The sequence below is a fragment of the Haliotis rubra genome, unplaced genomic scaffold (genome assembly GCF_003918875.1).
Source record: "Haliotis rubra isolate DU_JTF1 unplaced genomic scaffold, ASM391887v1 Scf1579, whole genome shotgun sequence".
In the NCBI taxonomy this organism is placed as follows: domain Eukaryota; kingdom Metazoa; phylum Mollusca; class Gastropoda; order Lepetellida; family Haliotidae; genus Haliotis; species Haliotis rubra.
The window spans coordinates 107,623-122,820 of NW_025765535.1; the positions used below are offsets into that span (position 1 = coordinate 107,623).

At 38.5% G+C, this 15,198-nt stretch overlaps 1 protein-coding gene across 1 annotated transcript; it reads left to right on the plus strand.

The window, feature by feature from the left end:
* Window positions 1-7,019: 7,019 nt before the first annotated feature.
* LOC124271135 (A disintegrin and metalloproteinase with thrombospondin motifs 9-like) lies at window positions 7,020-14,121 on the plus strand. Its single transcript, XM_046706201.1, has 4 exons — window positions 7,020-7,500; window positions 8,758-9,041; window positions 12,681-12,845; window positions 13,030-14,121. The coding sequence occupies exons 1-4, from the start codon at window positions 7,194-7,196 to the stop codon at window positions 13,186-13,188; spliced, it is 915 nt and encodes a 304-aa protein (XP_046562157.1). The 5' UTR covers window positions 7,020-7,193; the 3' UTR covers window positions 13,189-14,121.
* The last annotated feature ends 1,077 nt before the right edge of the window (window positions 14,122-15,198 follow it).

A 15,198-nucleotide genomic window follows, 5' to 3' on the forward strand; every position in this document is an offset into this window, starting at 1 on the left:
TCAAGTGCTGAAAAATGACCTTTCAAAATAGGCTTCATCGAAAATGGCGACATTTTTGACACAGTATGAAATCGCGATTCACAGCGTTATTTGCTGTATGTTTTGAAATGTGAAAATCGGATAATTACTGTGAGTATTGAATTTCAAAAATAACAAATTTATGATCACTGATATCAGTTTTACATGAAATCGCTAATTATGATTCTGAAACGTTGCCGATGAATCTAGAATCGGTTGGGATGTTTTCGAAAATGCACTAACACCAACACCGTAGAGCGCTTTTCGCCATATTGGATAGTGTTTACAAAATCACGTTTCGCGAAGGCCGGTATTGAGACGCCTATTACATCACGTATGTTTCATATTCAGCTTCGAAAACTGCATCACTGAATTCCCCATACGTTTCAGAATCAATTTGAAAAGGGGTCTGTGTCACCAATAATAACTGTTTAGATAAAATGAGACGAAACATATTGGGTGTGAAAACGAACGCTGTGCTTGAAAGACTGCGTTTGTCTGAAATGTAAACAAAGACAAATTCCGATTTTACACTGCGTAGCATTTTCTGAAATTTTTCAACATTCATCTGTCTATTCATTGCTTGCAATGGCTCAATACCTTTGGAATATACATGGAAAGAGTATCGTAGCAAGAAATAGGAAATTATAAATAGATACAATGCAATGATTTGATAATTCATAAGAAATTGTCAAAGTTTCCGTGCAGCGTGACGCCATGACTGACGCCAAATCACGCAGAACGACAACGGTAATTATCTGCATTTCTGTCCTTTTCTTTTACTTATAGTGAAAACGATAAAAACATATAACAATACACAGATAGTCAGAATCATTCTGATTACTTACATCTCATATTTATGTACAAACGATCCCTGAATCAATGGAAGGGTCCTCGCAAAATCCTGTGTACCCTTGTCAGCAAAGCCGCCATCTTGTAAGAAATTGGTCAGCGGTAGTGATGTCATACGTCAACATTGTTCTACATATTAGTCAATTTCTTTGAGGTGAAGGTCGGTTGAACCAGAGTAAACACAATCGCCATATCCTTCCGATTACACTGTCAGTATTATGATGTATATTTTGTGGATAGTTCGGATACTTTTTCATGAAACTAACTTCAGTATCTACATTTAGCCTTGTTCAATATCATATCATACGTGCATATAGGGTTTACGGTGTTTTATTCTTTGAAAGTTTTTGATTGTTTGAATCATATTTACATAAGAAACTGACATTTATTGCAATACACCATATTCTAAACCTTTACACAAGTGTTAGAAGATCAAACGTAGCCATAACTGCAACTACCTTAGTTCCTATGATGTACAATATTCAATTTATTTGGACTAATATTGCAATTTCATATGAACAGGTTAATGAACGGTGATATAATTCAACCTTATATGTAAAACGTATAATATTAATGACAATGATTTATATATGGTATGAAATGTATATGCACACATATTTAAAGGAATTGTCTTGTTCTTTGCATAATTTTGTGTCGTTTTATAGACAAAAGAATGATGCATAGTGATCGGCAAGGTGCGTGTTTGTTGGAAACGTTTTATGATTCTGTCAACGCGTGGTGTACGCGTCAACTGGGGAATTAGCTCATAATTAACATGAAGTGTGCGTTGATGATGACGAAGGCATAGTTGAGTTCAAACGTCTTTAGTACACGACAAACAAATACACATGACATAAAATAAGGTTAGCGGAGTTCCTGCTCAACCCCAGGGCGTTTCCTACGAGCGGCATTCTCCTGCTCTTGGCCGTCCCTATAGACAGTCGGAATACCGGACTCGTACTCCTGCTCATCCTCATTCTAGATGTGAGCATACTAAGTATATATACAGATTTTGACAACTATGGAAAGGCGACGACTCATCAATGGACAGACAGAAAAACAATAGCACTTCCTTGACCAGTTGATGTGATGGCAGACACGGCCAAGGGGGATTACCAATGAAAGTTATAAATGTCTTATACAATAATTAATGGTCTGACAAGTCAATTTACAACGAGGTAGTGTTAAGGATGTACAGTAGTGATTAAAAATACAGCTTAGCGTCATTTATATATTACAATAAAGTCTCACATGTCTTGAGTACATAGGTTTGGACTTTTTAAACATTTGGACGATGGCTGTCCTGAATTAGTCACTATAACAATTCTCTATCATTGTTTTCGATAATATATTCAATTCATATTCGATTAAATAATATTGTGATGACAGGATTTCAAACTCTAACTACATTTATAGGAAAATTGTTGAAAATATATATACCATGTCATGTGTTAATTCGGACAAATCTTACATCCATATTCTAATATATGGTTCCATATATAAAAAGCTATCTGTTTGCATCTTTCATTGCATACGTATGAAGAGAAATAGCTTCATAATCATAAACAAACAAAATTCTTATACCAAACAAAATATTCGGGGGTTGTGAAATATTATTTTTATTTACGTTAAATTGATGCCAAACAGGTGCGCGTGTTGTTCACAATAAGATACGCTGTCAAACCGTCTAATTGTTGATATATTCAGGACACTGTTTAAATGGAAAAATCAGTTATTTTATGTTTTGTCTAAAGAGTGTTAAATTCTGACATAGGAGTCTAGACCTTTTATACAATTAATGTAAATTAAGTGAAATATATACTAATCAGCATACCAATGTCGTCTTTTTCCGACGTCGCAAAACGCATAAAACAAGCAATGACGTCAACTAAAATGTTGTATTATTTTCAGCAATTTCGTTACATTTGAAGATATGGCTAGTACTCTGGTAATAACGATACAAAATTAGTCAAATTACATCTACACAAACAGGAGAATATGGGAATCTAAGAACTAACTTATATAGCGGATAGGGCCATTCAAATCGCTATCACGTGCTTTCACATGTAATACGTTGTCATCTTTTCTTATAAATTGTGAAACTACCAAAGCGCATCCGTCCACATTGGGGAACTTTGAATTGGAATAGTTTGGTTCACCATGAATATAAAATAACGAAAATATAGCGTCCGTATCCACAACAAATTCTCGCCAAGTGCTCTGAGCTACATTGACCTAGTGTTACGCATAACGGAGTTATGCCCCCTTATCATTATACGTGTATGACCTCTCTGTCGTTTGACGTCATAGAAGAAAAAACATTTTTGACATTTATTGCGAGTCATTTTTAATGTTGAGCGTATAACGCTCACACTTTCCGTAAAGATGCCACATTAAAAAATTCGTAGCACAGTGCTTTTATCGGCGCACGATAAAAAGCGGAGAAATTTACTGTTTTTTAACGCATAACAAAAATTTGGACAACATTTAGCAAGGTCTATTTCTCAAACCGCCAAGGTAGTTGCCCCTTTATTTATACCAACGGATAGGAAATTTACTATTCTATATTTCTGTGTAATTTTATAGCCGTACGTAGATCCAGGACCACGCGAGCGCAATTCTCGCACAACGTTCACTTTTCAAAGCGTATGAAAATGTGCGCCTGAAAAAAAACTCGGCAGCCAGGGGGTTAAATAAAGGCTGAATATTTATTAAACGCCAATGATGTCAGAAACAGTAAAAATCTGTGCACCAGATATGTATTCAAAAGGGAAGTGAATTGTTTTTCTGGAAACATGGCCGAGACAGTCGTGCAACATTGAGATATCTACAAGCAACAATCACACAATGAGACATTGGGATAAAACATTTGTTTACTTTTGGATCTATACTTATTTAGAGTAAGTTAAAGAACAATCTGTATAGGTGGCAAAACGTACACATCAATTTCATCAAAATATGAAATCGTTTCATCATCTTAAGTAATAATCCCTTAAGAAATATTCGCATGAAATTTACGTAACACCTTTAGTAATTTACGTTAGGGTGAAAAGGTGGCATGATCGATATTGTAATCCATAGAATGAGCATTGCTCTGGTCGCATGCAGAAATTTTCAAACGAGTACCAACACGTGATTTTTGGTGTCTTTGGGGTTTCCCATGTAACGTCATGAACCATTCTAACTGTCAATTAAACGTAGAACACAAAATGTAAATTACATCTTGTTTATCTGAAGTGATCATCCGGGTTCTGTGGTTCTGTTGATGCTGTATTAAACAAAAGAACGTAATGCTGGTTCAAAGTAACCAATGGCCCCATAACGCTTCGCGGTAATGTTAAAATGTCATCACTGTCACGTATGATTACGTTCTAACATAACATGCTTGCTATGTAAACTATATCAGTAGATGTCCTAAATGACACATTGTTTGGTATTGTAACAGCTTCTGTTTTTAGTGACCCATGAAGATCCGGGGTAGAATAGGTCTTCAGCAACCCATGCTTGCCACAAAAGGCGACTATGCTTGTCGTAAGAGGCGACTAACAGTTGACACATGTCATCGGTTCCCAATTGCGCAGATCGATGCTCATGCTGTCGATCACTGGATTGTCTGGCCCAGACTCGATTATTTACAGACCGCCGCCATACAGCTGGCATATTGCTGAGTGCGGCATAAAACTAAACTCACTCACTCACTGTATTTAGTTATGGGTAATTTTTCTGACATAACGTAACTTACACGTGTGCTATCGACAATTGTTTATTAATTACATTCCAGTTGTGTATGTTTACACATGCGCATTTCTTTTCATAAACAGTTTCTGATTGCTTTCAAAACGTATCTACATTCGACTCGTGGTAGCAGTGGTCATCATAGAGACAGCTTTTATTGACGGGTCTGTCACTCACCGACGCCAGAAAAAGCGTACCCCCTACCCATGTATGTCTATACATGAAAAGCATTTGTTTAAATGAGTCGTCAGCTTTCTTGCTTGTCATGTTTCCTATACTTTACTTGTTATCATTATTGCATTTAAAGATCAAAAAGAGCTTTTGGTCTCATGAATCGCATCTTGCAAACACAACGACTGCGATTGTTCACTTTTATTGAGACTGTAACCGAGGCCACGGGGACCCATAACAAATAATGACACAACCACTAAAAATCCATTTCTTTTTTCTCAAAAAGGACACACATGCACACACAAACAAAAAACTCAACCCTTCTCGCTCGGATGCAAGCACTTGTTGGCTGAATAATTGATACGGAAAGAATAATATTGTAAAATATCGAAGTCTACTTGAAAAGACACAATTGTATTGGGAACAACTGGGATTGAAAGCCTGCGCAAGAAGTCTCGTAGAAAATGACGCGCAGGCGGTCGACCTTTGTGAAAAATTTTCACGGTTCAGTTAAGAAAAAGGCCGAGTGGTTTGAGTATTGTAAAATAATTGTCCTCCTGAGAGTCCCAATCAGTTACCACAAACCTCAATCGTAGAATATGTGTTATTATTTATTTATGGCTAGATCGTCTAAACTTGCTAACAGCTGAAGGGATGGTGTAAATCCATCTAGGGTCCATGCATGACGCTACAACTACTGTAAGTCCCTATGGTGATCTTCCTTCAGTTGTTGGCAGTCTATGGCCTATTTTTATTTTGTATTGTCATCTACAGTTCAGCTGCTTTAGATTTAATTACTAGTTTTAAATTTGTATCTGTGTTATCCTAATGTTTTAGATTTAATTGCTAGTTTTACATTTATATCTGTGATGTTCTAGTTGTTTTACTGTCCTTTGTTGACAGGATTTTATAATCTATCATTACTTATTGTTAATCTATAACTTGTTTTAGTCACGATATGGCTAAAATATTGCCAAAGTGACTTTAAATTTTAACTCACTCACTCACTCACTGTGTTATCCTAGTTGGGTTTACTATCCTTCGCTGACAGTTTTAAAAAAAAAATTACTTCTATTTATTCTAAAATTGATACTTGTTTTTAGTCACGATATATGTCTGAAATATTGCCGATGTGGCTAAATTTGAACTCACTCACTCATTGTAATAGTGATATCAACCACAAGCAACTATGGGGATAATTCAAATCATTAAATAGTTTATACACGCTATTTAGGGTCGCAGGGGATGACCGTATTTGACAACTTGACTCCTGAGAGTTTCTCAAAATTCAGTCCTTCCCCACAACGAGGCACATGAAATACATGTGGTCTCATCTTCAGCAAGTGGGTTTGTTCAAACTTGCCTCTGTTCACCCAGCAGAAAATGGATACCCCCTGGGATAAGTCATGTGAAAGTTACTGTTAACCTTCAAGCGCCTCACAGGCAGCTGGGGGTTATCCGGGGTAATAATTAGATTGTAGCGCTTTGAGCGTGACCCTCTGTGGTGCGGGATTCAGCGCATTACAGATGTCCTTATGATATGTTTTACAGATTAAGATGAAAATGCAGCAGAGAGGGTTCTTCTGATCCAGGCACAGTCAAGCTTGTAAGGCTCATCATCAGCTGAGGGCCCTTGCCCCCTCTACACACTGTCCAGACAGCGAATGGAACGTTGCCTAGTAGAACCTACCAAGAATTTTCCGGAGAATATGAAGGCTCGCCAACACTGCAACCTTCTGCATTACCCAGAGTGTCAGGCGGGCTGTGCTCCCGGTGGAAGAGCCGGGCATTCTATTGATCTGCGCCAAGAGATCAGGAGGTACCAAACCAAGGGCACAGAGACAATGGGGAGCTGGAGGACAGTGTGTAGTCGGGCAGAAAACTTTTTGTGACGGTGTTAGGTCACTTTACTCAAAAAGTATAAGTACAATGGTTTTCAAATTGGGCATGATGCATTATAATTGTTCTACCATGGAGAATTGTAAATGTCATGAATTATGATTAAATAATAAAAAAGTTGTTTAACAACTAATGACAGACTTCTCTATTTGTTACGAGGGAGGAGTGCAGAGAGAGGAACAGCCGACAAAGCTATTGATTCATTTAGGCCGAGCCTTTCTCGCACGGTGTTTGCTCACTGTACTCAAAACGTACAAGTACAATCGTTTTATATCATTTGACATGATGCATTATAATTCTTCTACCATTGAGAATTATGAATTTTATCAATTATAACTTAATAATAAAAAAGTTGTTTAACAAACTATCATTAAGATACTGACACAGTTCACTATTTCTTACGAGGGTGGAGTGCACAGAGAGGAACAGCCCACACAGCTATTGATTCATTTACCTGTGCTGAGTCTTTCTCGCACGCCTTAAGTTTGCGCGAATATATCCCTGGAACGTCTTTCAAAATGCAGACAGTTATAACTTTCTACAGATTCTTTTTGTTGGTTATCTGTATTTCAATAACATCAAGTTTGGAAGAGTCTCATTTTAAGAAGATACGCAGTGGAGTTCCCGCCGATTTAGATAACCCCCAACATCTTCAGATCCAGAATGTTTTTGGACTAACGACCTGCGCCATTCTGTGTTCAAACGTGTCATGCCAACAGTTCCAGTATTCAGACACAAGTCGCTTCTGCATCACACGACAAGCAGAGGCGGTATCTGGTGGTGTTATCAACCCAGGCAGTGGTTTGTTTGACACCTACAAACAAGGTACTGTTATTCGATCAATTCTATTACGTGAAAACATTGCATACTCCACGCGTTATATTCCTATACTCCTGGTACTGCAAGAATGAGGCTTAACTGAATTAACATTTCAGATCATTACTCAATTACTATAAAGCGACCAAATATACAGCATTCTCTAATGCAAACCCAGCAAAATTATGTGCTTTCTGGTCCTCCTTCCATACACTTTTTGCTAATTATACCAGAGATGTTATTTAAATATAACGCAGTTGACAGTATACCTGAACACGTGTATACATATAAACCTTGGGTAAAGATAGCAGATATTTTACAGTTAAATTTAATATGTAAATCCTTGTAAGACATTGACCCCTGAATACATGATGTTGATGCTTGTATGATGTTGATGCTTGCATGATGTTGATAACGATGATGTTTTGTATAATGTAAAATGGCAGCACCAAATGTACTTTGGGAAATAAAAATACATAAAAAACCCAAAACAAACAACTACAAAACATTTTAGATCATAACAGAAGAAAAGCTTCCCATTTATCTCTGAGGCTGTTTCATTGAAATATGGCCACAGTGCACTTCTGGATGATCTATTCTTCCTTCTTGTTTTATGTTGATTCATTTCGTGTTGTTATCAGTTGAAAAGAAGAATTGTATAAATGGCATACATTTAAAAGGAAAAGTCAACACTGAATTGACAGGACACGTGAGTGAGTGAGTTGGGTTTACGCCACACTCAGCAATATCCCAGGTATATGGCGGCAGTCTGTAAATAATCCGAGTCTGGACCAGACAATCCAGTGATCAACAGCATGAGCATCGATCTGCGCAATTGGGAACCAATGACACGTGTCAACCAAGTCACCCTGACCACCCGATCCCGTTCGTCGCCACTTACGACAAGCATGGGGTACTGAAGATCATCATTCTAACCCGGACCTTCACTGGCCAGAAATGAGGGTACCGTACTTGCGATGCGAATACCGATCTCTAATAGAAGCAAGCCTATAATAGACGGAGGTATGGTCATCATGGTGCTCTTGGAATCAGCTTCACCCCTCAAAACACACACACACACACACACACACACACACACACACACACAGAGAGAGAGACAGACAGACACACAACAACAACAACAACAACAAACACACACACACACACACCATCTCACGTCCTTCTCACTAGATTTAGAATTCTTAATTATTCAGGTGCCTCCAACGCTGCCTTTCTTCAAGGCTTTCTTTTATTACGGCTTAACAGATCCTACGACATGTTCAGAGATCAGGGAGGACAACCCAGGGGCTCAAAGTGGAGAGTACCACATCATACCTTCAGCTCCTCAATTCAGAGGAATGTCAGTGAAGGTGTTCTGCCTGATGAATGACACACACCAGCTGGAGTATGTCACACTGCCAAATGAAAACATTGGAAACTTTCCTAAAAGGTCGAACGCTTATTGTAACAGTGAAGTGCCGTATCTGAGATTTGATGGTGTTGGCCAAGATGGAGTAACAATGTATCAGAAGATCAGAATTATACCATCGGTAGGTGCACATTTCAATTTACATTTCTGTGATGTGAGTATGAAGGTTTACTTCTTGTTGAATGACACACGCCAGCTGGAGTATGTCGCCCTGCCAAACGAGAACGTTGGAAACTATTCTAAAAGGTGGAACGATAACTGCAGAAATGATTTGCCACATTTAAAAGTTGGCATGGGTGGAGTAACAGTGTATCAGAAAATCAGAATTAAACCATCAGTAAGTGAAAATGAGGTGTAAGTACACCCACACCCGCAGAAGTTATCTGGAGCCCTGCATTGATTGTTTTAATTCCAATTTCTGTGATGTGAGTATGCCAAGTAAAGTGAAGGGAGAACCTACTTGTTTTACTTTTACGTTTTCTATGATAAATGTACCACGTTTTGTGAAAGGCAATGGCAAGTAACATAGCAAAAATGTTTTCGCTGTCACAATCTATGTGCAATTACATGTATTATGTCAACCTGGAGCTGCAGCCGGGAAACACATCTGAAATCTATAGTATGCTCTGATTGTGTGTCTAGGTTTTTGTAGCCTTATACCCGTTTCACCAAAATCGTAACATACAAGACTGCATCATTTTGTACTGTTTTAAGTATTTTCATTATCTCCGTTATACATTATTCGTACTTATTTATAACTTCATTATACATTACACATTTTCCAGAGCTGCTGAAAAAGTTCCAAACAAACAACAATCTGGCCAGCATAAGTTCGTGGCTGAAGTTTAAATTTCTAAAACTTAACTATTCAACAGGTATATTGTCCCCAGGGAACACGCATGACCCAGTTGTTGTGGTGCCCGACATCTATGATCTGCCGGATCTATATCATGACCTTATCTGTTTCATGAATATCGTAAATAGTGATTACATCTTCGTGTAGTTTCCAAAATATCCCAACCAATTCTAGGTTTATCTGCGACGTTTCAGAATTACCATTGGTGATTTGATGAAAAACAGTGAGTGAGTGAGTTTAGTACGCTGCACTCAACAATATTCCAGCTATATGGCGGCAGTCTGTAAATAATCCGAGTCTGGACCAGACAATCCAGTGATCAACAGCATGAGCATCGATCTGCGCAATTGGGAACCGATGACCTGTGTCAACCAAGTCAACGAGCCTGACCACCTGATCCAGTTAGTCGCCTCTTACGACAAGCATGGGTTACTGAAGATCAATATTCTAACCCGGACCTTCACGGGTATGATGAAAAACAGAGTGATTACTAATAAAATGTCATTTTGTAACTTCAATCCTTCAATTAATTATCTGACTTTTACATTTCAAAACATACACCAAATAACGCTGTGAAACAGAGATTACTAAACAAGTGTCTGCTAGATACCATTTATCTTACGAGTTGTTTCAAAACGTATTTAACGAGTGGAAGTGAGTTATAAGATAATTGATATCTGACACACACGAGTACAGTAATCTGTTTCTAACACACCATAAAATCGTACTATTTTAAGGTCGAATAGATTCGAATTTCACATTTTCTAAGCGTAGTTGCGCAATAATGCACAACACAACGTTTATGAATGAGTGACGTCACTTGTCTACCTAATCACTACCCATCGCCAAGGTGCCCCTCCACTAGAGTTTCTGCCATCTTCTCGTTATCCAGGCGATAATGACAATGCAAACTAGATAAGATCACAGAAATGTTATTAAACACTCTAAAATGATGACGTTACCATGTAAATGTAGATGATTTTACTTCTTGCAAACATGAAATAACTGAGCGTGTGACGTCATCATTATCGTTTGGTGGTTGTCGTCATCGGAAGATTGTTTGGGTATCTCTGCACATTGGGGATCTGTACTTGTGTACCAGTCTACGTTCAATGTTCTCCCATCGACCGAGCCAAAACTACTGAGTGTGTGTAATTAGGTGTAAAACGAAGGCTTGAATGTGACATTGCTGAGGTTACGTTCACTATCGATGGGGGACTACTCTTCTTAGACACAGGTTCTCATTTTCCCGACGTAAGTCCCTAAACTTCGTAAGCTAAATTTAAACTTACCAGATTTTTAAAACGTAGTATTTATGTTATTTTAAAGTTGGCTTTATATTTCCTACAATCGCCAGCGGCAGAAGGGATGTTGTAAATCCAACTAGGGTCCATGCAGATAGCAAAGGTGCTGTAGTTGAGTTTAGTTGAGTTGAGTTGGGTTTTGCGTCACATCGGCATTATTCCAGCCATATAGTGACGAGAACAAGTTTGCATTAATAAACATTGTAAGTACATACTCGGAATGAGTTTTATTTCAAAAACATATATTCATTACATTGTCATTTAAAAGCAGAAAAAGTCACAGCATCAAAGGCAGGCAATTTGTTAGTGACATTTCACAGTTCAACTATCCCTCAGGTATACTGTCAGATGGCACGCGGGAGAACAGATCTTTAGGTTTGTTGCATCATAATGTGTCCCTTGCAGACGCATTCCACATTCCAGCACAATTTATGGTGATCATCGCAAGAGACACACATCGGGGTCCATTCATCCGTTTTCAGCAGATAGTCATGAGTAAATCTGTCAATACGACATCGTAAAATTACCTCTTCACGTCTTGACTGACAACCAAACGCCAATTGTTGGTTTCAAGAACAGTTTATTTCTTCCTACTTGAGTGTTTTTTGCATGAAGTCCCGAGTATATTTTGATAGTGGGTTTCCAGAAGTCACTGTACGGGATGGGGTGACTTGTCAAGAGCTGTTTTAATATTTGTGTTACCTGCTATGCCGACGAAGGCAACCAAGATGTCGAATCTTGTAAAGTTGAAAATGTCCAGATGATGGGGTGACTTGAAGTAATTTTGGAATGATTCAAGATAATGAATGTTTGAAAACGAATTTAGGTCATAAGCTCAAAGCTGAAAAGATAGCTTTGGCCTCGGCAGTGAAAATGGAACTGTTGTCGGGAATCCTAGAGGAGACAGTCTTAGATCCAATGACTGTAGCACTGGCGACTTGGCCCTCATCCTTGGAACCGTCTGTGAAAATGGATCTATTGGTGTCATACTTGGAACGTAACTGGATGTATTCCTGCTGGAACACCAAGGGATTTGTTTGAGAGTTTTTGAATTTAGTGAGGGTAAGATCGACCTGTGGTTTCACCATCTGCCAGGGTATTGAAGACAGGAGTCGGTAAGGTGCTATGCTATTGAGATCAATTTTAGCTGCAGATATGTGTGGTTGAATTCTGATTCCAAGTGGTGAAACCAGGCTTGGCAGTTTAGGAAACAAGTTTTCACAGAGAGGGTTGAAAACACAATTGTATGCTGGATTGGACTGATTTGAACGTAGTTTAGTGATATACTGCAGTGAAAGTTTAATGCGGCGTTGTTCAATCTGACCCCAGGTCACAGACATCGGCTTGGAAATTGATCTCACACATGTGTTTGTTACCAGTTTTCCCACACTGGTTTCCCACCCACGTGTGTGTAGGAGACCCACAATTCCTTTGAATTTAACTTTAACTCTACATTTCTACAGGCAGAACTGAAATGCAGGTGTAATGTGTATTTTATGGCATTAGATTTGTATATTATTTAATTTTAAGTTCAAATTTTCATTTTGGATAAAAGACATTTAATTCTCCTTAACACATAATCAACATTTCTATGCTTTAGACAATGGCTGTTGTGACAGAGGACACTACCTTCACCAGCGGAAACAAAACGAAGCCACACAAGTACGGTATGGCAGTGGATTGTTACTCATCTACAAAAGCATGCAAGGGAATAGGAACCTTTCACATTGACACCCTGGGCACTGGAATGAAGTTCGCCACTGAAGTAAGTGATACATTTTCGTTAGTATTATCAATACTAAAGTATAATTTTTAAAATCAAAGTGAAAACCATGAATAGTGTATCAATATCACATGATTATATCCATATCATCACCTTGCTTCCTTGATGATAGCAAAACAAAGACTTGATATGAAAAATACATTTTAATAGATCTTTTCACATACAGCTCATGTGGACTGGCTATGGACACGCGGGCGATTTGCGCAGTATTACCCGGACACAGGATGGCGCCATCATTGATCTGGTGTGTGGAGGCTGGTGTGGGGGATGTGTTCCTATTGGAGACATGGTCCTCTACCCAAACAGTCAGGATATTCAGCCATAGACCATCTGTGTGGAGGAAGATGTGGATAGAGGAAGCTTGTAGTAGTGTGATCCTGACGGAGATATTCAGACTGTGTTGAAGATGCCCCCAAAAAGGTGATAATGAAAAAGGTGCATGCTATTCTTGTGATTGACGACAGTCATCTACCGAAACACAGGCTCGAGGACCATGTAGATGAAGCCGATGGTGTGTTTCGTGTAGAATGAAGGTCCTCTAAGGACAGTCACACCCTGACTTGTGTATGGTATGTGCACTACTTCTGACAGTATGTTGTGTTTATTCAAGGTAACTTGAAATTAGTTTCAAATACATTACTGTGTTGAACTTACTTTCGAAAATCATTGAAACACCAGGTGTCCGGCAGAATTACATTATAGATTTATTTTTATGGAACACCTTTGATGCCATCCGTCATAATGTGGCCATGAGTAGATTCATATCAAGTTTATAGGTAAATATCTGATGATGGCACTTTGACATGCATGGACACGCACCTATATGCATCGTATGATGGGACTTTGACATGGTGATTTCGCTGGTACTTTAACGACCACGAAGACATGCTTATCTGCATCAGATATTGAGACTTTGAGTTCATAGGTCACATACCCTACTTGCACCTGAGTATGGCTCTTCGTCATTCATGGACACGTCCGTATGTGCATCAGATAATGACTCTTCGACTTCCTTGGACACACTCAAACATCTGACAATATCAAATGTTCTCGTCACGATATGGCTGAAATATTGCCGATGTGACGTTAAATATTAACTCACTCACTCACTCAAACAGCTGATGATGGCCACACTTTCAAAGTATATTTAATCTCACCACACGTTTAAGCAAAGTATATATATGTTCGTTTAAATCAATGGCTGAATATGTCTAAATTGTCAACAGCTGAGGGGATGATGTAAGTCCAGCTAGGGGCCATGCAGGTAGTAAAAGTTCTGTAAGTCCCAATGGTCTCTAGCATGGTGATCTAGCTTCAGTTGTTGGCAACCTATAACCCAGTGGTGTAGTGGTTAGCATGCTGGCCTCTCACGCCAAATGTCCGTGTTCGGGTGAGACACCGAAATTTGTGACCTGGGTCTCATACTGTGCTGTGTCCCTGGGCAAGACACTTCGTCCACAGTGCACTCAGTCCACCCAGCTGTTTCAAATGGGTACCTGAGAAGCGCATGTACGGACCAGATACGGTCAGATAGCAGCATCGTGTTGGATTCTAGGCGCAACAATTAGCATTTTTATTAGCATTATATTGTAATGTTCTATTTAATAATATCGTTTTATGATAGCATGCAAGTTTTACTTTAATATCTGTGATATACTAGAAATTATAATGTTCTTCGAAATGTGACGCATAATTCAATTCTTACTAACGCACTGATATATTGTCATGGAATGTGATGTACAACCATCCTAAGAATATTAGATGACTTAAACCTTGCAATTAATCTATTTGGCTTGAAAGTATCATCAGTAGTTATTACAAGTGTTGATCAAGGCTTAGTTCACCCGTTCTAGACAATTAAATCTATTGAAGATTATTAGTCCACAAAGTATTGGTTTCATTCTTATAACCAATCCTTGCTACATTAAAGCAGGATATTATGTTTTAAAATATTGTTGAGTAATGAATACGTCTAAGAAAACAATATATGCTTGTATAAAGTTTCTTCTGACCAAAGGAAGAAATTACCTCCTGCTGCAAGTATGTAATACATACACATGTCATGTCATGCCATGTGGGGTTGAGTGGGGAGTGGTGAGGTGGGGTTAGGGTGTGAGTGAGTTAACATCGAGTTTATTGCTAAGGCCCATGGTTCCTAGTATGGTGATCTACCTTCAGTTGTTGGCGATCTATAGCCCGTGTTTTATATTGTATTGTCTTCTTTAATTGGAATGTTTTAGCTTTGCTCGCTAGTTTTATATTATATCTGTGATTATCTAATATTTTTACTGTCCATCGTCGACAGGTTTTCATCTTCAAAATGTTTTCACTTTAT